General features: G+C 39.5%; 1 protein-coding gene across 2 annotated transcripts in view; it reads right to left on the bottom strand.

The window, feature by feature from the left end:
• Positions 1-24030, bottom strand: part of MAD1L1 (mitotic arrest deficient 1 like 1) — a 361949-nt gene that overhangs the window by 252730 nt on the left and 85189 nt on the right. For both annotated transcript variants that reach the window (XM_085301122.1, XM_085301129.1), the window contains exon 11: positions 21-165. In XM_085301122.1, coding sequence (XP_085157248.1) covers positions 21-165 — 145 coding nt within the window. The remainder of the gene's footprint in view (positions 1-20; positions 166-24030) is intronic.

Raw genomic sequence — 24030 nt, 5'->3', positions numbered from 1 at the left:
GAGACCATCGAGGAACTCACCTTGGTGAGCAGCAGCACGCGTTTCTGCAGCCGCCTGACCAGGGCTTCGTGCTGCTCACGTTTCTTCTTCTCATCCAGCAGCTGGCTCTGAACCCGTATTATTTCCTCCTGTAGCTGCTGCCGGGCCTTCTCCAGTACTCGGGCACTAAGAAAGATAAGACAGACCTGTGAATAGTCATAGCCACTGCCTCTTGGATAAATCAGAAACACCTGAGAGGAGAASCAGTAGCACAATATCAGGACAGTAGGCTTGAGCCATTTCATCTGTATGGCTGCTTCACTGGTAACTGCAGTTTCATTATCAGCTTTTCTCAAAAAAAAAGATTGCGACAGAAAAACCATCCCAGTGACAGTCTCCTTGTTCAGCACAAAGCAATTACTGGAATCTCACATACATAAGGCATGTAAATAATTACATATATATTTCAAAATAAACCAATTTGCCTTTGAAAAGGTGCCTCATTTTCAACGCAGTGCAATATCTCAGGTTCTACTGTATATTTTCATCTTTTCTAACAAAGTAGAAGCAAAAGAGGTTTAATAYGATTTGCTTTGACAGACAGATAATATTCAGCTAGTAATTATAGCCACCACCTGCACATTGCTCTTGCCAGCAACCTCTACTGGAAGAGAAATGTCTTCTGAGGCCAGGCAATTAGCATTTATTTTGCAGCGTGGACAGGACTCTCATTTAAGCCAATACAGCTCAGTCTCCMTTCTTCTCTGCTCTCTGAGCAGCATGACATGGTGAAGGACATTGCTCCATATGTTCTTGGAGATGTTCTCCACACACATGCACTGGACACCCAGTGTGCTGCACGACACTATCAGGCAGCTGTCCCAAGGCTCTCATCAAGCAGTTCGTCACCAATCAAGAACACTGGCAATGCACTTGGGCAACACCAAGGCAAAGTGAAGTAACTCGTCTAACTGTTCACTGTCAGTTCACAATTAGTGTGTTACAAGTTATCCAAGACTGCAAAGATGTACAAAGTTCAGGACTAAAAGAGTGAGCAGGACATTAAAAAAAAAAAAGTATCGTGCACAAGTCAAAAACCTTCAAGCAAACCAGAAAGATTAAAACTAACATCTCCAGCATATTCTGAAACAGATGATCTTTGTTTTCCTGAGGGTAAGAMCAACACTGGAAAAACTTATGAGCATTTCAGAGGCATATTGTTAATTGTTATAAATAAAATAAAATGCTTTTAAATAAAACTGCACTATTTTTCAGGTACTGTCTAGATAGATTTAAGGAATACTGTCTTAAAAGATATTCTTAGCCTAAATTACATACATCCTACACTGCCAGAYCCCCAAATTGTACTATTCAGGAAATTTATGTAGGAATTCACCAAAAATCCCCAAGCAGCTGTTCCCCTACCTGAAAATCTTCTCCTTCAAAAACAAATATGCACTTTAAAGCACCAGATGAATTAGAAGACAGCATAAAGCTCCAATTCAATTTGGAATCATTCACAGACCAATTTAATAATCAGGGACTGTGAAATAGGCTCTTCATTGTTGTATTCAGGTGGGAAAGTTCATCAAAAGGGCTTTAAATCTGCATTTGAAAATGGATAATTTAATTCCTAGCACACCAATATTTCCTTGGTTCTGTTTTAATCAATCAGTTACAAAAGGAAGCTGTGCCCAAGAGCAGTATTTGTAGTGAGGGAGCATGAAAGATGTTTGCCTTTCACTGAATGCTCCCTTTTCCATTACRACTTCCATAAACAACTCAAAGTAAATCTCATGGATCTTTAATAGAAAAGACTAGCCTTTTTCTTACTTGGCAATGCAAGGATTCCACAACATAAAATAGAGAATCAATTCTTGCTGGACTCTACGAAGTAAATCCATATTAAAAAATTTTCCAATAAGCTAACATCCAAAAAGGGCAAGTGCCTGAYTCCGACCTCTCATTCTGTTAAATATGGGATGCTATTTACGTGGTATAACCACAGTGCCAAATGTCAGAAGCATGCACAAGTAAACACTTAGGAAGTATTCACATGCAATGTATGAAAAGTACATCATTCAGGGCTTACAGCTGGCAAACTATAAAGTTACTCACCACTGCTTTCCAGTCCACCTGTTGGAGGTTACTATCTTGTAGCACAGTTAGTAAATTGAGACATGCTCACACCTAAGCTACTGCTGTTCACAATACAGCATCCTGCTTTAAACACACCTGCAGGGACAATTTAGGCCAACAGTAACTTCCAGCAGATAGACACAACTTGGGCAACACCTTAGAACATGACAGCAAGATTYATCAGATCAAGCTTCTAAAAATTCTTAAATTAAAACACTCACCCTCCTTTCCCTGRGACTAAGACAGACTTTACTCCAAACCAGCCTGTGGACACGTGCCAGCCTGCTGGGTTTGTGGGTCCACCTCCAATACAGCAGAAYGGATGGGTGAGAGCAGGTAGCTTCAATCACCACCATAAGATTAATTACAATTTATTCAACACTATCTTTTTTTATGCAAAGGGTAAATGTAAGTACAAAACTCCATCAACCGTATGATGATAAATTAAGTCACMGAATGGAAACCTTACAGCAAATACTTGTTCTGTCAAAGCAACTTAGTCCCAGATTAGATTCAGAACAGAAGAAAAACATGTAAACGTAGGATTAAATACTGCAAAACAGCCAGAATCCYGCATTTGGCTACTGCGAAACATTTTGATAAGATAATGGAGTGATCTGCTACCTAATCACCCAATAYTGTAACCTATTTCCATAAATTCTGAGTGCACTAATAGATTACACCCAAGTTAATATTCAAAATGGGAAAATGGGCTATGTGCTAGGTTTCTTTCTTAAAATAACGAAAAATATTTGAGCGCCACGTCTCATGGAGAGCGCACAGATATTCACTGATACACTCACTCATTTTTCAAACTGGCTGGAAACACGTGCTAAAACATGAGGAAAGTTTAGCAAAGGGAGATAAATGGGCAATTTCCTCAGCCATTCAGTGCTGTTTGGAAGGAAAATACTACAGGCCTGATTATACTTCCAGCCTCTGATCAAATGTGATGTTAATGCTGATAAAACTGAAATGCCAGAGATGACTATGAAAGCAATGACAACGCTTAACCTCTCTGAATTGAGCCTGTTACCATRGGGTCTTTTGCTATTGAGTGTGAAATTCAACCTCCTTGCAACTCTCCACACCATGCCAAAGTAAATTATCGAGATCCTTTCTTCCTCTTCTAGGACACACTGACTCCAGAAGCTGCACCAAAYACAACACAAATAGAATTGCTAGGAAAAAAAAAAAAGAAAAATAAGAAGAAAGTTATGTTCCTCAGTGACAAAAAACAGGATTTAAAAAGGTGAGGACCTAGCAGCAAATACTGCTGTGTTAGAAGTGGGCATCCCTCTTCCATACCAATGCCACCTATGGCTTTTCAACAGTAATTGCTTTCTCAAACCAAATGTATGCACATAAAAAAAARAAATGAAAAAAAGCAATGGAAAATTAGACCCAAAGATCTCAATTCATCCTAAGCTCAGAGAACTGGCATTAAAAAAAAAAAATCTTTGCAAGTTCAAAGTAAACCTTTTAAGCCTTAAAGAGAAAAACTCGTTTCTGTTTATCAGCCTATTAATGCTCCTCGTTCCCCATTCAAGGGAATGAGATGCCAGCATCTTTCTGTTCTGAGCTGTTGAGACTCTTCATTTTTTTGCTCTTCCCTACTGTAATCCACTTTAACGTAATCTTAATGATAAAACTTCATTTTCCAGAATGTTTTGAAAGACAGAACAATGACAGAAGACAGTGAATACTGAAGCTATAAGATACATTTTAATAACCTCCTTCAAGAAAAATTACAGGAGTAACTGATAGTTTTCTTTTTTTAATGATCCACAGAATATATATACATATATATATATATATATATATTTTAAATTCTGTCCCTTCAATAACCAACTTCCCCCTTCCCTGAGGCTTGAAAAGCCACAAGGAAAGCAAACAGGATGCAAGAAATAGTCTGTGCATCAGCCTGAAGGAAAACCAGAGATCTGCAGCAGCAATTAGAAGAGCAACATCGTCTGGGTGATGTTGCAGCTCAAGAGAAGATGAGATGCACGGGCGTACCAGGGACATCTGTCAGAGCTGAGACCGATCTCCAGGAGAAAGCACGGCGGAGCAGAGCGCGGAGGTGAAGCCCCCCAAAGCAGCTCCGAGGGCAGGCGCAGCGACAGCGCGATCGCACAGGTATCCCCGAGAAGAGCGCCGCGCACGACGCAGGCCAAAATGAAAAGGTTAGTGCGCAGGCTRATGAGGCAAAAAAGGAGCAAGGGAAATTGGTTCGCAGACACTTGGAGGAGGAAAACTATACCTGTGTGCGAGGCCTGACAACCTGCATCCCTCTCAAGCACCTAACGTTTGAAAACGGTACACACGAGAGACTCGAACCATCCTGGCGACTGATGAACAGAGTTCGAATAAAACGTAATTCTTCAYTTCTTCCCCTTCAAGTTGTATAAGCCGGCACTAAGGCATAAACAGCAAGAGAATAACTCCAYGGTGTTTTCACATTGCCTGGTTGAGAGCAGCAGAAAATCCTTGGAGAAGGATTCTCCCCGAAAAGCCACTCCGGTCGCCAGCGTCCCCTCAGACGTGGTTCCCCCCGGCCAGTCTCTGCTTAAACTGCCACGACGGGAATAACCACCCTGTTACAGCTGGGTGTACAGGACAGAAATTAAAAAGGAATTAAAAACAGAAGGGAAAAAGATGACAGAAATAATAAGACAAGAAGTAAGAGTTAAACACAGATGGGTCAGAAAAAAAAGAAAAGATGAGGCCTGGCAAAACAGATTTTTTTTCATCTTTTGTTAGAAATGAAAGGAAAAAAGGGGAGAAAAAAATCAAATGTTCCTGAAAAGACAGGAGGAAAGAGAAGAGAAAAGGAAATAGGAAAAGAGACTATCAAAATACTGCTGGAGAAGTTGCCCATATTTACAAATTTAAGGTAGATAGAAAAGCAAAGAACAAGGAGGAGGAGGTGACTGTAGTGGTACAAGCATTCCAGCTTCCAAGCCAAAGGTAGAGGTGCTAGTTTGTTATTTTTTTTTAACGTTTTATTCTGTTTGCTTTCTTCTTTACATACAGAATTAGGAAGAAACTGAAATAGCAGAATCCACCCTCTGGTTGCAAATCTTGTGCTACTGCTGCAATGCCACAAGTGGAAACTTTGCAGGCCAATACTTGCACTTCACCTGTAATTTGCTTACTACATTCAGGAGCAGCAACAATACAAAATATTAACATCTTTAGTGGAAGTTAACAGACAGACAGTATTTTATGTCAAAGGTTCACCTATACCTTATTTAGGACCAGTCCTCTGTATGTTGTTATAAAAAAAATAATCTACAGGAAATAGGTTACAGAGAGTCAGCAGAAAAACAAGCTTTCTTCTTGCTATTTATTTTTCGCAAGTCTTCCACAAATATCTGCAAACTTTCTCTCRATCTACACTTTGTATTTTTTCAAAGACCTTTATACAACTCTCCATGATCAGGTTTCTGTAAACCACAAATCGTTCAAAAATAAGCAGCTCATTTGTCACACTGCCTAGTCTACGTACATGGAAGTCTTGAATCATACTGAATTTGTAATAAGGAAATAACATAAAGAGAATTATTTTGCTCATACGGGTAGATGAAACGGAGAAGAAGCAGACAGATGTTTGGAGCTTTATTGGTACTCTGACAATATGTTTTATCTTTGAGACAGTATTTAATTTTACTCCCTAACTGGCAGCATAAATATCAGACTCAGAAATCCGGTATCTTCAAAGTGAACAGTTACAGTACAGAAATAACACACAAGTTTTATATCCCAACACTGGTACCATAGCTCTAATTTACTGGTAGGAGGTATGATTAGAATAAATTTCCATCAAGGACCTCTCTCCTTCCTTCCCGTGCGAGGTCAAGCTGTGTGCCGCAGGGCCTCCAACTTCACAGCCTGCAACCACCAGTGGAACCCACCAGAAGGACAAGGCCCTAATGTAATGCTCAATGCAAACCGTAACATAAACAAACACAAATAAATCCCCCTCCCCCCCAAAAAAAACAACAAAAAAGCACACAACCAACACAACCACAATGAGGTTCTGGATGTTTAATAAATCACTTGACATGAGACTTGTTGTCATGCTAATAAACATGCTCTCCAAATGGGAAACTTCTCTGGTGCGTTTTGGTTTTAAGTTGAAACACAAATAGCTCGCTGAACACATCCATCCTTGATTTCAGAAAAATAAAGTCTTCCAAGGGTGGGATAACCACAGGCACTAGTGTCCTTTTCTAAGCCTCTAAACTTGAGGTATTCGTAAGGTCACACAGCTTCCACTAAGGACATTTATTTGGTGAATAAAACTTTCCTGGTATTTCAGAACCACAGGACCAACACTGCTGGTTGTTTACACTCACCTAATACCACCGGTATCTTAAGTAAAATTGGTGACAGGAAAAAACGAAGCTGATAATCAAATACACAAAGCAATTCATACTGGTTTACACAGACAAATCTATAAAGACCTTTTGTATGGCCAAATACTCGAGGCTTTTGCTCTGAAACAAAAACAGATCGGGAACTTTTGCATTCTGCCCCAAACTGATTCCCTCTGCAGTTCTTGGTAGAGAAGGAATTACTGAACATTCTCATGAAAACATAAGTAATTAAAAAGTAAGAGTTAAAAACAAGTAGCATATAGCCTGCACAGCATGTATCATCTATCTTGACATCATACTTTTGCACATGGTATTTAGCAATTACAGCAGACRTTTTGCTTTTAAAGAGCACTCGTAAGTATTTTCTACTTCCACTCCTACATAAGGATAATCTTCACCTTACAAAGTAAAAAAGCAGTGTCCTTCCTAACACTGCAGAGAAAAGGAAACAAGCCGTGATCGGCTTTATCCCAATGGCCTGATACACCCAACTGCGCAAAGATGGTCACCAAGTTGTTCAACATACAATACAGAGGGTAATGATGGAGTATCTTGATTCTGGCTGTCTCAGTAAGAAAGCCAGGTTCAGCTGGTCCCCATTGAGGAGTCTAGTTTTTGCTCTCATCATCATACTCACTGGTGATGGAGATCACTGTGGGTCACACACAAATAAGGAAAAGCGGGAACTTCAGCACCAAGGTGACAAATAGCTTTTCCCTCCCCCCTCCGATTCTACTCCAGCTTTGAACAGTCTGCAGAATTCCTGAAATCCTTGCAATGCAAGGCAGCAAAGTACTGGAAAAAAAGGGGGGGCTGTAATAGAAGGACGGGGGGAAAAGCCAGGAAGGAGTTTGAAGAAAACCTCTTCTCCACTCAGGATCCAAACATCCTCTCTGCAGCTGGCTTTATTTACATCATCTAATTCAAATTCTAACTGCTTCAAAGTGTTATTACACTTTTTTTCTTTGAAAACAAAAATCACAACAACTGAAACAAAACTGAGAATGCAAAAAAAAACTCAAAGATTGAAATAATTACTAATCAAAAGAGAGCCCTGTATATTGGATGGTGAAACCACTGGCCAGCTCTACCCAGTAATTTCTCTTCGTATCAGCTCTGATGAGTTTTATATTTCTAACATTTCATCAATTTGAATCACCAAATTCAATTTGCATTCCCAGATAAACAGAGAGGGAATAATAAATACCCTCATCTGACCTTGACGTATGAGACAGAAAATTGCCCTTCATGATTTCATTTCTATCTGAACCATAATGAATAATGCAGTTGGCCCTACCACTTACCAATCTATAATCATACTTCTGGGCTGGATGAACTCATGTCCATGCCTAAATATGATGACGAAAATCAAAACTTCTCACTCTTTTTGTGCAAGAYTTTTTCTGCTTCTCCTTCACCATACAAACTGAGCGTTCACATCTCTCCATCCCACCAGCCCAACTCTATCCCAAATATAAGTGTCTGAAGGATCTCAATRTGTTACATAGTCAGTGGGAACTGAGGTGAACATACTGCACAGTCACTTTCTCAGCCCAGCTCAGCATTACAAGCATTGTAGAAATTCCCCTAGAATGCTCTAAATTTGGTAAGTGTTCTGCTTTCTGGCAAGCTGTCAAGTCACGGGCCACACTGCAGCTCTGGTGTGAAGAGCAGCAACACAGAACAGACAACTGGTGACATAAACATCAAAAGTGACTAAGAATCTTTCAAATTTCTGTTATACATTCAAACTAGCACTTAGAAAAGTCATCTGGGAATAGGCAKCATGAGAGCTGAGGAGTTGTAAAAGATAAAGGGAAAGAACTGATAAAGAGGAGTGAAAAAGGAAAAATTGCTTGAAAGAGGGAATGAAGTGAGTAGGAAAACGGTTGTGCTGAACTGATTTGTCAGCAAACAAACATGCAGAAATTCTAGGCTCTTGACAGTTAGATAATAGTTTATCTTAACAAAATAAAGAGGATCAAAGTGTTTAGATGACAAAAACAAAACATTAAATCCTCCACTGCAATATAAAAAGTGAGTCCTCACAGATTCATGACTTGTTATAGCTTCTAAAGGTTCTCAGATCTGTTTGCAATGACCTTTGCCAAACAGACCTCTTCCAAGGTGCATTACTGTACTCCAAAGAAACAAGTATTACACAGTAACATTTTTAATCTGAATTTAAGATTATCTGAATGAACTTACAGAAGTAGCATTTTCTAAAGTAATTCTTGCAGAATAATTTAGCCAYGAACTCCCACCATAACTCTGAGCAAAAGTCAAAGCAACAGCTCAGCATTTCAGCATTAGGCTTTTGTCCATGAAAACCCCTCCAGGTGCTATCAAATGTGCTGTTAGAGAATTTCTAATAGATACTTGTTAACAACAACAAAAAAACCTCCCCAAATTAAGTACTATCTACAGTTCTTATCCTTGAGACACTGGCACAAATAAAAGTAAAGGAACAGCTCAAGAGTCACTTGGATATCTGTACCAAATGCTCCAACAGACCACTGTTCTTGGTCTTCTCTTCTCACAAGCACCAGGTCAACTTCACCATATATCCCTCCCGTCCTTACTTTCTACAGCTTTGAACTGCCATGACTCAACTTACATTAAAACAGTCCACCATAATACAAATCATATTAAGCAAAACATTACAACAGACATGCTAATCATTAAAYGTAAAAGGCATATTGGAATAATATTAAGACTGCAAAGGTCTTAAAAATTATCTTATGACACCTGTAACCACGAACCTTCCAAGTGCTGCCATGTCTTTGGGTTTAAACAACATGACACGTTAACTTGTGATCCATGCTCTGTCAGCAAAGCTGGATTTTCTACTAACTGCAACTGTTTTCCGCAGGACCTCTCTCTTGTTCACTGCAGAATTTGGAAGACTAAAACAGCACAGAAGTTGCTGAAAGAGAATGCTCTCGATGTTAAGGCAACTGAAAGTGTCCCAAAAACCTAGTTCCAACTCTTACCTATGTCAGAGTTCCTCGCTGACACTAAGAACTTCTCCAAGGTAGTCTTCCATGTTTGTTCATTTGGTAGTTCCTAGTGCAGAATTTGCAGAAATGCCAAGCACTGGCACTATTGCTGAAGTCAACAGTATGAAATCTTGAGTAATGCTAAATCTTCTGAAAAAGCAAGGTCTAAGCACTACATAATGGCACCCCCAAAATTAGACCATACTCCCTCATTGTTTTGCTTACGGCRTAACAGGACGAGCACAGGAAATTGCAAAAATAAACTAACAAATTGTTCTATAGGAAAAATTGAACAGTTACTCATTAAATCAACATAATCCACCATTTCTGCTCTGAGAGACACAGGAATCCTACATGATACATTCACAGGATGCCAATCTAGGCAGATGTCGGGTAACTATAGTTCCAATATTTCCTACCCTCTGAGTTTGACCTTGCAACCTGGATATTAACTTCCATATAGTTATTTTCCGTATGATGCAAACTCTATAGTAACATTGAAAAAACAACCAAGAACAAGAATGATGAAAAACAGTAGAACCACTTGACTGAAGTTACTCAGTTTTATCTGAAACTCCCCCTAAAACATCCACTGTGGAGTAAGCTCCATCCAATTAAAAGTTAAACCAGCTTTCATTGTTGTATATATCTATTTTGGATACGTATATAAGTAAATACAGGCCACAAAGCAGAGAACAGATGGTCTCCAGCAATCTGGCATCAGATATGACACGAGAGATTGAGGGAGAGGATATGTGATTGAAGGGAACRGGATCTATCCATGCAGCACAAGCTCAACCATCAAACTGACTACTCATCATTCCTTTTGCAGCAGCTCTGCCCCATGCAGCCCCACCAGCTGTAAGCCCAAGAAATAACATGTAACTGCACACTACCACTCTGCTCAGCAGGAATTTTTGGGCAGCTGAGCTGAGCAAACTCCTTTCTCACAAATTGTTTCCAAGCACTTCTATCCACGAAAAGGATATGCTCAAATGTAATGGACACCAAACCAGACATACTAACAAAGTCCTGCTAATGCAGCTCCTAAAGCTTTCTGTGAACATTGCTTTCCCCTATTATCACTCAAAAAAAAAAAAAAAGTGTTACTTGAATCTTTCGCTAGCTTACTGACACTGTTATGACTTATCTGCAGGGCACAGAGACCTACTTCCTTCTAGTTTCCTTCCCCTAAATTAGCTCAGAAAACCCTTTAAACCTATATATGGCAACAGGAATAAAGCTGTCACTGTGGAAGGAAGAACTGTCAGAACAACTAAATTTAGTGCTCTGTTACATCAATTCTCCTGCATCAGTATTTTTAAATGTTTTATTAAACAATGCTACATGCTATGTAATCTCTTTGCAATGAATACTTTATACAGAAACCAGTCAGATGGACAAGTAAATCACCTTCATGTAGTGGTTTCATGTTTCAAAATCACTAGATGAGCAGAAAAGTTAGATTGTTTTATTTCTCTGATTTTTCTGAATTCTTTCACCTCTAGCGATTTGGTTGATACCTCTTTAAATTCACTTCCCTATCATATCACAACTTCACCCCAAAATAAACATTCTCATGTTGTTTTTTTGTTTAGCTGCACTATACACTGTTACAGYTGTCTGAGAAGAATGAAAAGAATCCTGAGTCTGCAAACTCATGAAGCACAGGAGAAGGTCAATACGGCACTAATGTTCACTGCCTCTTTCAATTGAAGAATTAAATAAATTAATGGAGGGAAATTCATCATGGGTTATTAAATACAAAAAGATATCACCTTTGGCTTAAGAAATTCTTAAGCTTCAAACTGATGAAAGATGGGAGAAGTATCATTGCACATTCCTCCTTTAATAGACTTTCCCAAAGCTTCTGGCAGTGGCTCATCACTCTGGACTGATCTTTGATTTAATTGCAAATTTGAGGAAGAGAGATAAGGGTATGGTTTGTTGCCTTTTAATGAACACTAACAGATCTTGTCTAGCKTAAAATTTTACTTTTTCATCAAATTTTTTGGGTGAGCATGCAGCCATCTAATCTCCTTCAGATATGAGTCATATTCAATTTCCAAATTATAAATTACTAGCTGAAAAAATATTTCTGTTCTCACCAGTACCACCTGCCAGCTCTTGGCTATGGCAAGAAATGGTACAGCTGATCAGCTTCAGCTATCAAAAATCTTCCTGTTAGAAAAAGGGGGGAAAATTGCCAACATTTCCTAATACCTAAGCATTAAGGCTATAGCTCTCTCTACTATATTTTAACAAATTTATGTTCAAYTTTTCTCAGTTACTATATATATTATAATTATGTCCAACCTCAACCATTCTGTGATTATGAAAAGAGGTAGATGGAGATGTTAAAGACCAGAACAATCAGGACTCTTCACAGTGCCCGTTTTCATGGATTTCTGTTATAGCATGAATATGGATTTAAAGGAYTATCAACTTCCCATGATACAAGGCACATGGGAAGAGATCTGTTAGGATCTTCTCACTAGCTAATAGACAATACTCATTTTCAGAGGTCAAGTGATAACAACAAGTAGGACTGCTAAAGMAATACTTCAAATACTCAAATTTTCCAAAGAGCTCTTTTATTAAAAATATATCTAGAGAAACCAAACATGAACTACATCAAATCCAAAGGGCATAAAAAACACTATATGGGATTTCACATGAAGTAGCCACCTGCATACAGAGAAAAAAAGAAAGTTATTCCCTTTTTTTAAAAGCTATTTGGAAACATAGCCCTTAATACACCATCACTACCATTTTCCACAGTGCRATAGGCAGGCAGAGCATTCTGATAGCTGTACCAGCCAAAACAAGAAGGTTAAGAACAAATAACTGGAAAAGGCAGAAACTGATTTCTCTATCATTTTAAAAAGTAGTTCTTACTATGGCTCTTTTTTTTTTTTAATAAAGCAAAAAAAGATACTGCTGCTGATGTGTTTATTTCTGCAAACTCCGTTGCAAAGGAAAGAAGAAAATGTTCAGGCTTATCTACATCATGGACAGGGCACAAATGCAGAAGCCTGAAAACCTTCAGCAAGAGCACATAAAGGCCAGCAAAGCAGATATACAAGCAAAAAGTTGCCAAGACGGTAAGTAAAGACACAACGAACACAATAAACGAGATCCACAGCTCGCTCGTGCTCCGTCTCGCTGTCTCTGGAGCTAGCCAACATCCCAATTAGCAGTTCTGGTGCCTCCATCGCCTGCATCTCCCAGAGTCAATATAAGCACTTTGGCAGCCGACAGCTCGTCTATGCTCAGCGCACCCTTCGATTGCCACCTGTGTTCCATTATAATCTCCCCTGCTGCTGCCATTTTACCTGATTAATAAAGCCCATTCGTCCTGTTTATTTCCTTATTGATCCACTCTCCTCTGCATGGGAAAAGGCRTCAATGCAGTTAAGGGCAGCACCTGCTTAGAGACTTCACCCTTCAACTGCTTTCTGAAACCGCGTTTTATTCTCACTGGATAATAAGATTTCGTGGTTAAAAGAGCTTTTAGGTATTGGCATTGTCATAAAACGTTCCTTGTGTCCTACTTCACTGGAGCTGACAAACTCTCTGCTTGCTGTCAGTGGACTGATGAGAAAAGAAGCACTTCTAAAGAGCTCTGGATACTTTTGCATTGCAAAGTGAAAAGGAGAAAGTGAGATATTTCAACAATGTTCCATTTCATTCCAAGCCACCATAAAAAATAAAGAAAAAAAGGAATGTTTCTGCACAATCACTGCATCAGCCAAGCAGCTCACTTATTAATCTCTCCTTCCTCTGCATTCCCTGGCTTGGGGGCTTGGAAAGTTGACACTTGACTTGAAAAATGCCAACTCTAAGCAGTTTATTTCCTCTTGAACTTTAAGAGCTGACTGAGACAGAAATGACCTTTAAAAAGGCAGGGTTAGTTCTTGTATGAATTGATAGAAGGATTCTTTGCTTACACAGCACAGCAAGGTATCGAGCAAATCTCCTACGCAAACACCCCCTTCTCACCAGGGGCGAGAAGAACATCCCGTTCCAACGGCTGAGAGATTCACAACTCTGGAGAACCTGGGACCTGGTGACCTGGCTTGGCTACATCAAGAGTGGAAGACTAACTATACTGTAGTCATAAACCAGTGACCCTAGATACAGGATACATTACGTCAATACTGCTAACCTCAAGATCCCTCATCCATCACAAGTAAACAGGCAAGGCATAACCAAAATTAAACATATCCACAAACATGTAGCTAAATCACAGCAGATAAGACTACAAAACAGCCATGCAGGCCTACTGCCAATGGGACAAGGCAAGATACCAGGACTCCTATTTTTGCATATCTGATTTTTTTTTTCTTTGCATCAGTCTCTGCTCAGGCTGCAGCAAAAAGACCCAATCACTACATAGCTCATTAATGGTCTTCAATGAAAGGCAGTTTGAAAATGCAAATCAATACACAACAATAACTACTAATAATACCTTCTGCCACACTAGTGGTCAGAAATGTAACTGAGCAGAATATTGTTGTCTGAGGTTCACCAAACAATACCACCAGATGTCCAAAGAAAGGCAATCCAAGGATTTTGTGGCAACAGAGGATAGTGTGGGAATCTGATAAAGGAAATTCAAGCAGCAAATACCTGGGATACTAATGGATTTGACAATACATTGGAATCTAATAAGTTTGGTCTGCCTGTATACTAATAMTGACACTTACTTGAACATCATTTGAAGATATAAAGTGCCACACTGACAGGAAAGCCAGAGCCTATACCTGTGCATTAAAGCAAGGTGCCCAAATAGTAAGTACTTCATTCATCCCACATGCTACAAAGCATTCACCAGTTTTTCACTCCGCAAAAAAGGCAGACACAGCAGTTTTGATAATGCCAAAACRTTAACACGGAAGGCGAGCAGGCTTACCAGTGCTAGGCAGAAAAATGACTGAGAGCTAAGGTTMAAATTTAGAAGTTTCTAGCCCTAATCTTCACCTGCTAACCCCTGCTGACTGCTAGAAGGACCTACAGAGTTCAGAAATCTCCAGTGAAGTACAAAGAATCACTTTGCTGTTTGTGTGAATGAAATGCTTCCAATCCAGAACCAGCCTGCTTAAGCAGAATCATAAATTTAGTAAGGAAATCCCTAGGCTATTCTGGCTAGAAKAGTATTTATTTTTCCTTTTCTTTTTGGAGGGGAAGGAATATACACATCAACCTCACCAAGATGGACAGAAGCAGCCAGCCTTACATAGGCTAGGTTAATTTATTCATAATGAATCACGTCTGTCAGTACTGTTAAGGTTTATTATCAGATAATTTGCCTTAAGAAAAATTAGAGGGGGAGAAGAGATGGGAAGCAGTAATCTGCTCTTCRGTGAAACCAGAGATATGACAAAGAACAGTGGCTTTCAGGTAGATATAAAGAGAAAATCCTAAACAAGATTTTTGGCATTTTATTGCTAGCGGAAACTCAGAAAATTCTCATATCTGAAATACATGTAACAGACACACACAGAGTACTTATTAACTCACACAAAAAGAATATATTGCAACGAATGAGAAAGACTCCAACTTTCAAAGCTACTGCACAATGGTCAGTTTAACTGTGTTTAGCCTCCTAGTGCTGCTTTCACGCACAAAATACTACATTTGGAAATCTGACCCTTGTGCATAAACAGGCTTCTTAACATCTATATGGTAATATGAAAGCACAAAAATAAAAATTTATACATCAGATGCCTAACTACTGCAAAACAGATTCTCTTGATCATAATCCATATCTAACTCAACACAGAAAAAAAAAATCAATAAGAAACTGTCATCTTATCATCTTATTTACACGAGATGTACTTTGAGATCTCTACCTTTTGCCGGAAGGTTTTAATTAAAGCAGCTCATACCCCAGGGCTTTTTTCCTTGCAGTAAGCCATCTTCCTCATCAGCTGCATCAAGGACTCGGCTCTTGGCTTTGACACAACCTAATCACTCCTATGGGAGCAACCGATAACGTGGACATAGATCAGAAGATCTTTGAATGAACCAAGATGAAGAACTACACGTTAAAGGCGAAACAATTTTACGCCCTTTATACAAGAGTATATTGGATCTTTAGAAAGACAATAAAGGGAAAAAAATAAAGGCATAAATCACAGCAGACTGTGTAAAACTCGAGACTCATGAGTTCAGTCATCAGCTGCTTAAGGAACACTTACATGTACGTTCCCAGATCTAAGTTTCGGGAGCGATGACTGTTAGGTGAGATAGGGARCTATTCCATCCGAGCTGTTAGCATATAGCAAGAAAGAACAAAGTGATCAAGATCCCTCTCTGCCGTTTGGTTCCCTCCGAGGCCGGACAGCTTTGAAGTGCCATAAGTGATCGTTGCTCCAGATGCGTAAGTAGAAATGGACCCAGTGACTCTGGGCAAAGGGTAGAGTTTTCCCCAGATTTCACATAACAGTTAATATAGAAAAGGTTTAATAAAGGGTAAAGAAGTGTCAGCAGTACTGGTTTGTATTGCTAGTATATTTCTTTAGCCAGGAAAATAAAAACAAAAATAAAAAAAAAAACAGGAGAAAATACTAAAGCCATGCTTAAAATGACTAGGATTTTAAGAAGTTATTTTATGAACAGAGGAGACATAGTGGTTTAAACTGAGAGCCTGCTAATTTTCATAAGACTTTGATATGTTACAAATGTTTGAACAAAGTTACTCTCCAATTAAACWGAACGTCAAAATTTTAAAAATAAAACAACAAAACTGTAAGCTTCCAAAAAGATATTTTAGTATGAAGTATCATGCTACAATGGCATCCATGTTTAAAAAATTAAGTAATTTCTGATCTAGCTATTTCTATAACATTTTAACATCTCGAAGTGAATCTATATTGAGGAATGCACTTGGAATCTCTCTAGTCACCTTATCAAATGGTTAATCAATTGAATTCATGAATCCAATTAGATTATTGATTTCATAACACCAACTATTAGTTACTGATAACATATATTTAAGTACCCAAGAATGTTTTACCAAGTCACATACCTGTAATTATCTGTTACAAACTTCATGCAGTACTATTTTTACTGCATTAAGTCATTTTAAAAGCCTAATCCACTAGACTGAGTGTCTTTTTGATTTTTTCTATTTTTCAGAGATTTCTAAGTTTTTGGAAATTTAAATACCAGAATTTGAAATCTTCTCTAAATTTAAACAGTGATAATCAATTCCAAGTCCAGTTATGCTTTCATAGTCCAGAACACAGAATCATTACTTGGGTATTTTAGTAATCAACACTTACTTCCTCCAGAGTCATAACACAAATAACTACCTTGACCTAAGGCATGTAAGAAAAATTACTTCGCTTTTGCTCAAAAATTTAACGAAATCCTCAGCATTTTTTTCAAATATGGGACATAAATTCAGTTTATAGCTTTCATGGCTCAGTTTGGCTCATTCTCAGGTTCTACTTTTGTTGAAAAGGCCTTTTTTTTTTTTTTTGCCCTTCCCTTTTTTTCCCCTCCCTGTAAGAAAAGTGCTGGCAATTTGCTTTGAACAAACACATGCGAGTATAAGCTCCCGGTGAGGTCTTACAGCAAGTTGTTAAATAGCAAATAATGCTTTTAGCACTTTGCACATTTCTCCGCAGCACTGAAACTGCTACTGCAAAGCAGCAAAGCAAGCAGCCACGCTGGCATTCACTCTATGAGAAATAGCAAACAGCAAAGCAGTAATATTGAATATATTAATATTTCCAGTATTTATCCCATTTTTTTCAAGCTTCTACAAAAAAAGCACTGTAAGCAATCACGTTAAATACAGTCAAATCTATTTATATGAAACTAATTAGCAGTGTCCTTTCCATTGACATCCCAAGACAAATCTTGCAGCCTGTAGAGAAGCCTGAAGAGAGAATAAACTAATCCATACAGCTGCCTAAGCCAGCCTTCTTGAGACTCCCTGCTGAATCTTGAAAACCAAGATCAATTTGACATCAACTAATTGTGGTTATTCTCACCATCTTTCTAAGCAAGCTATACACAGCATTTCCTCATGGTATGAAGCTCTACGCCTTAAATTCTGATCTCAGAAGGTAAAATCCATATTGCTTCTGAGATTACAAGCATAAGACTTACAGGTCTGACATTTTCATTAGAAGAAATTAGTGCATTTTTTTGTATGGGACTTCAGCTGTATTGACTCCAAACTTTTTGAAATACTGACTGTAATCAACTGCCAGGGTCTGCTGGTAGCTTGACATTTTTAGTACTTAATCTTAAAATTTGATGTCTCCAAAAATAAGGTAAAACAACTAGTCATTATATTTAACAGCAGAGCAGTAGATCTAAATGTAAATCTAGGGAAAAATGGACTAGAAATAGATGCGACTGTAATAGCTCTCAGTGTCTTACCTTTAGGAATATTTGATTTATTTTTAAAGGTAGGTTCTAAGTTTCTTGTTTGCTCTCTGCTTGGTCCCATAAACTGTGACTATGCTAATATTAAGCTTAGTTTGCATTTAGAAAACAGCTGGGAAGTTTATTTTCTATTCTGATGTTCAGGCAACGGTCACTGAATTTCAAGTAAACTTTTTCCACCCTTTTTTATGTTGCATGCCACAGGAGTGCTGGAGAAGGTTGCCTTCCTCAGACCACTGCAGAAATTTCAGCCCAAACTGGTATGCAGGAGACACTGACATTTCCCGTTCAGTCAAATCTACTTCTAAAGAATTTTAGATGCTTTAAATTCAGAGCCTATATGCTTGGGAGGATCACCTGACAAAATAACCTGTGCTGTCTTACAAAGCCTCCAGATACAGTTTGAAAACAAGCATGAAAATTTCCTATTCATTTAGCATGTTTGTTCTGGTTAGTAATTATAATTAACCATTTTTATTATATTAATATTATTTCATAACTGACAATTTCAGCTGAAAGATCTAGCTGTCCTGGAACTAGTTTGTGGCTGGAATTGGGTATTTTCCACCCTCTGTTCTGAACACTCCCAAACATACTCCCTAAGCAGTGCACAGCAAGGAGATGGACAACTCCCACAGAACAGAGCCCATGCAATTGGAGGCCACAGAGGGAGTCTTTAAAATTAGCTGTGTTTTTCATACATGGCAGCTCCTTATTTTCAAGGGCTTCYGCAGTCTCCCTCTTATCACAGGCTGTCCTGAAATGACGGTCTATCAGATTCTTCGCACTTGCACAAACATTGCAGCTGATCTGTCAAAACAGGGACCCCAAAGCCCTGTTGGGGAGTGCTCACGGACCAAGTGCCTGTAGCCCTTCCTGTTAATCTGCTGCCAAGTATGCACTTTATCCTCCAGTGTGAAATGCTGGTGTGTTCATGTAAGAACACATGCACATAAAGTCTTATTTTAAAGGCATGACATTTATGGAGAAAAGCACGGCTTAGCAGAGAAAAAATTCACGTTTGAGGTGGTAACATCTCAGTGAGTATGCAATAGCACTTAGCTAAGCATCTCTGCTCCACACAGAGTCCCGCTGATAGCATTCATCCATGGCCACGCGTGTGCAAAAAAGCTGAAGAAAACGACACAACCATTTTCACTTTGCTTCCGTTCAAAATGCAGCAAGCCCAAAAAGGAAAGTGCAGCAGCACAGCGTGCTAGACAGGGAACGTGCTTCCAAAACTGACTCCAGGCCGTGACAACTAAAACGATTAAGACAGTGAGCCTTCGAGCTCGGTCGGGCTGAAACTGCTCAGATACRAAAAAAATTGGTAGAAAATGGGGGAAATTTATTTTGTCTTACCTCTACAGCCCCCCATACTTTGCCTCCAGGCCTGCAGTTAGGCAGTTACTATCGCATTTAGAGTCTGACTGTGTTTCACCCTCCAAGCACGGTAATTTCTCTCTAAAACTGGCCAACGCCTTCTGAAGAGGTAAGCTAGCAGACTTCAGATCAGATGCTTTAAATTGCATCTCTTCGCATCGTGTTACAAAGCTCTATGGTTCATGACTAAGGGTTTTGCCAGACCTGGCAAGAATGTTGCTTATCCATTGTATTTCTTCATCGATATAGGAAATTGAAGAAAGACTTTCTGCAAAATAAAAAATAACAGATGCAWAGCAATGCTACTCTCACATGAACAAAATGATATTAGCTGTCAGAGAGCCATGAAAGCCATCACACAATTTGCAGACGAAATAGTTCTGGTGTTGTGGTTTGTAAGTGCCAGGACAGTAAGACCAMAGTACATAACCCAAATTAATTCTGTCCTAATATTTAACTGGACAATTTCCCTATGCATGGTATATTCTGCACCTGTCTTCCTAAATTATGTTATTATGTTTCAGGAATTACTGKTTTTGTACATGAAACTGAGAAGATTAAAACAAAACAAAAACTTCAGTTTCAAAGATTTCTGCCATGCTATATTTAATCTGTGAGAATCAGACCAAAAACAATACTTGGGAACTTAAAAAAAAAAAATGATGATAATCAATCCTCAAACTTTTCCAAATGAACACAGAATCTGTTTTAAAATGAAACTTTATTCGGTACAGATTCTCTTTTCTACRGTATTAGGTACCAATTCTCTTTCAGTATTTCTCATGGTCAAAGACAGCAGGCAGTGCAGCCCCACAAAATGAGACAAAAAAAAACTATTTTAGACTGAAGTGCTAAAAGCCCTTCCTATTCACAATTTTCTCATCTCATTTTTCAAGGAGAATCTCTTACTGCAAAAACATTATGACACCATTTTCTTCTGCTTTCATCTTTGTGAAACAAAGCTTCACATGGAAGCTACACTGCGAGAGCGTTAAAACCCAAACAGAGTCGTTACAGGGAGGACAAATCAGTTCACGTTCGTTTCTAATGAAACTCAGATGCAAATTCAGATGCAAATCTCCTACTCTAGCCCACTACAGCTCTGAAGCTGCCTTTACTTAAAAAAAATAAATTTAAAATTAAAAAAAAAAATCTATTCCACCAGAAAAAAGCAACAAGGTATAGACTCTCCTGTAATTTCCCTAAATAGAAGGGAATGGGCAGACAGATGGTATAGGAAGAACAGAAACACTGGATCAAGTTGATCTCTACAGTTTTTACACTATGTATGACAACTGCTAGTTACACCTATTTAAAAGGCAGAAGGGTCTTTGATGCTGTATTTCCAATGATATATATTTGGCACATGGTAAGTATTTATAAAAAAGGTTGATGAATACGGAAAGTTAAAAAAATGCCTGCCTCCAGAATCATTACATTACACTTCCACCAGCCTGAACTTCTGAACTCTCAGTACCAAAATTCCCAATATTATAAAATATGGTGAGTATTTCCACAGTATTTTGCAGGCAGRCAGTCATTTGACCCGCATGCTGAGCTAACCGGGAAGTTCGGTCCCAGCTGTTACGAGACTAAAYGAGGCAGACTAGGTGCAAGGTCTGTCAGTGAAGGCTCAGTGCCGTACCACGACAGCATCCTGTAACACGCRCAAACGCTTGTGCACGCTTGTGCACGCTTGCCCACAGAAGTCTGCAAAGGTATCCGCTTGTCGTTCTTACCAGTGTCTCCCAGATTCCAGCACACCAGCATAGGTGACTCGTTTTAAGAAATAACATTCACAAAATGCAGTCTCAACTATCCTCATTTATGATCCTRAGGCTTCAACTCAGTGATCTTGTCTTTATAATGGAATAATACAACTGAACTCCTTTGCAAAGCAATTTGATTTCCACAGAGGAAGCACTTTCCAGAAGACATAATATCACTTATTAAATCATTGATATGGGGGGGAAGAAGAGGGGATAAGCTTTCAAGCACCTCAGCTTCCCCCCCCCCAATGCCTGAAAGCTTGTCTGCTTTTACCAGGATTAGTAAATGCTTAAAGAGGAGACACTACCGCTACGTACGGAGCATGTCTCATACACTCAGACCAACACGGTCACAACAGCCTAACTCTCGTAAGGGCAAAGTGCCACCACCCTCCCCGGTATTSTCCCCACCTTGCCCCTCCAGGCCACGCGGGCAGAACCGCAAACAGGGCTCGGAGAGCAGCGGCCGCTCCGCAGGGCTGAAAGGCCAGGAGATTGCATCGACACGTGCAGCGCATCGCCGGGGGAAAGCGTTCGCTTCCACGGACTCGGAGGGCCCGTCCTTCCACAAATTCACCTTCAGTAGTTGATCGATTTTGCTGTGAAGAGGTTTGCACTCTCGCGGTGCTTCTTCCCCTCTACCTTTGACAGCCTCGTGACAATTACTGAAAATTTGGCCAAAGAATTCAGAGAGTTATTAGAGAGCTCGGACAAAAGTAGATTTCCCATGTTTTTCCCCTGCTGGAGCAGCCACACACGTTACGCGCGCGCTGGGGCACTGATCCGTAGGCTCCTACGGCCAAAGCGCAGCCAGTTACAGCACGAGGTTTCGAAAGACAAGTAGTTATACCAAACTGTTGCGCTTGAGAAGCGACAAAACTCTTCTTTTAAAAATATAACTTTTTATGAAACAAGCTTTAATGAGAAGATCCATTTGGAAAGCCAGTGTTAGCAGTTCAGGCTGGCTTAGGAAAACGGTCACATAGTTTGGTCAAAAACGAATTCAGTGCATTTAACAGGCTTTCAGGGCAGTCACCGTCGCAGAGAGGTCTCTGCGAAATGGTCACCTCCAGGTTTAAGAAATAGCATAGTAAATGTCTCAGGTAACTGCATGCATGCAGTCACAAACAGGGATATCTTTAGCCTGAAGCCAGACTTAAGATTGAACAGCAATTTATTTTCTGCTTTATGTAATACTCTGAAAAATATTTATTAGTGGTTGTCCGGATCTTAAAAGTAAATTCCATCTACAACTGATAAACTCTTTTGTGTGTTTGCCCTCTGAAATATTTTGCATTTGTAGATATGATTATAAATTAATTGCAGCAACAACGCAAGAGGGAATATTAACAGGTTAGGGCTCTTGTCAGGAATTCAGGAGATCCAAGTTCAAAGCCTCACTGCGCCTCAGGCTTTCAGCTTAACCTCAGGCAATTCATTTTTACCTCCTCTACATCTCTGTTACTTATCTGTACTATACTGCACATAATGAGAATGTCACTGTACTTATCTAAGACATTTTTATGACAAACATGCAGAGCAGTCTGGCAATAGGATCTATGCGGGTATCTATAGACATGCAGAGGACTCAAACATTTTGAAGAAAACATTTGGGGCACAAAAAAACCCCCACATTTCCCAAAAGCCCAGAAATTGCCRTAAAAAAAAAAGTCAGAAGACAGACATAGCAAAGTCTTTTCTCAGTATCAGCGGCACCAGTGCAAGAGTACAATAAATAAGAGAGATACGGGTCTAAAATGTGGACAGGCAGCTCAGAGGGAAAAAATCACCTTAATTTCAGATAACATAAGAGAAGTGAGAGGAGACAAAACCAGTTAGCTCYGCTCCAGCGTTATGGATGGGGAAATCAGCTATTCCCGGCCATTACAGGAGGGAGCCTGCTGGAGGGAGCACACAGTAACTATGATTTACAAAGGGGAAACAGAGAGGTGGCAAGGAGCTGGTGCCAGGAAGCGGACTGCACAGCACTACCTTCACGAGAAGTATTTATGTCTTCCGCCTGGCCCAGCCTGTCAACACACTTGGTAGAATTATTTGCAAGCGGAAACCCAGAGGCGGCCGTGACAKGGGGCTCCGGGATGTAGAGAAGGGGCCAGACCTGGACAGAGACTAGAAGGAAATTTGGCAGCTTGCTGAAGACCTCGGTACTTTCAATAACCTGTGRACAAGGACGGCAGCTAGTGGCCTCTACCATATTTTATCAGATGAAAAAGTCATCACATGGGTCTAGGCCATATATTAAACTTTGCAATACAYGGTTCTGATTCAGCAGTCTGCTAGGGATGAGGGGGGAACAACAAACCAGAGACCTGCACTTCCACCTCCCCGCAGACTCTTCACTAAGCAACTTCYGTCCAGAGGTAAGGACGAAAGGCAGCCAAGAACTGATCAAACGAACTAAAAGATGATGTTCGGTCGTGTCACTGGAAATAAACCACTTTATGGAAACACAACTCAGCTAAGAGAGGAAATCTGAACAAATACAAATTCATTTCAAAAGAAAAACACTCAGACTCTCTCCATGGACAGTCACACAAGCAAGTTGGTTGATAAAGCAAGATTCAGCTGCTAAAGAAAACATAATTCACATTCACAATTAGTTGGTGGAAATCTACTTGATAACCGAGGGCGATAAGCATTACGCAGTATGAAATTTTATTACATTTTTCTGCTATCTTTCTAGGATTTTTATGACTATAACCGTTTTTTGCATATAAACAGTGGGAGCTCCAAAACGTTCATTTTAATTGCAGATGTTCCATGAAATTTTAACATGAGCAGGAACACAGAGTGCTAAGGTTCCTTCATGAAGAACGACACATCATTTAAATAGTGAATTATATCTATTTGCATGTTGTGAACAGCTAGGTGACTTAAGTTTCAAACCCAGCAGGTYCTGAAGTACAGTGAATTTCCTCAGTCAATATTCTGCAACTGCTTTGAAAATTCCCG

The sequence above is a fragment of the Rhea americana genome, unplaced genomic scaffold (genome assembly GCF_003343005.1).
Source record: "Rhea americana isolate MKP2758 unplaced genomic scaffold, rheAme1 scaffold_10, whole genome shotgun sequence".
Classification (NCBI taxonomy): domain Eukaryota; kingdom Metazoa; phylum Chordata; class Aves; order Rheiformes; family Rheidae; genus Rhea; species Rhea americana.
The sequence above is the reverse complement of the archived record's forward strand: the minus strand, read 5'-3'. Positions and strand labels throughout refer to the sequence as shown.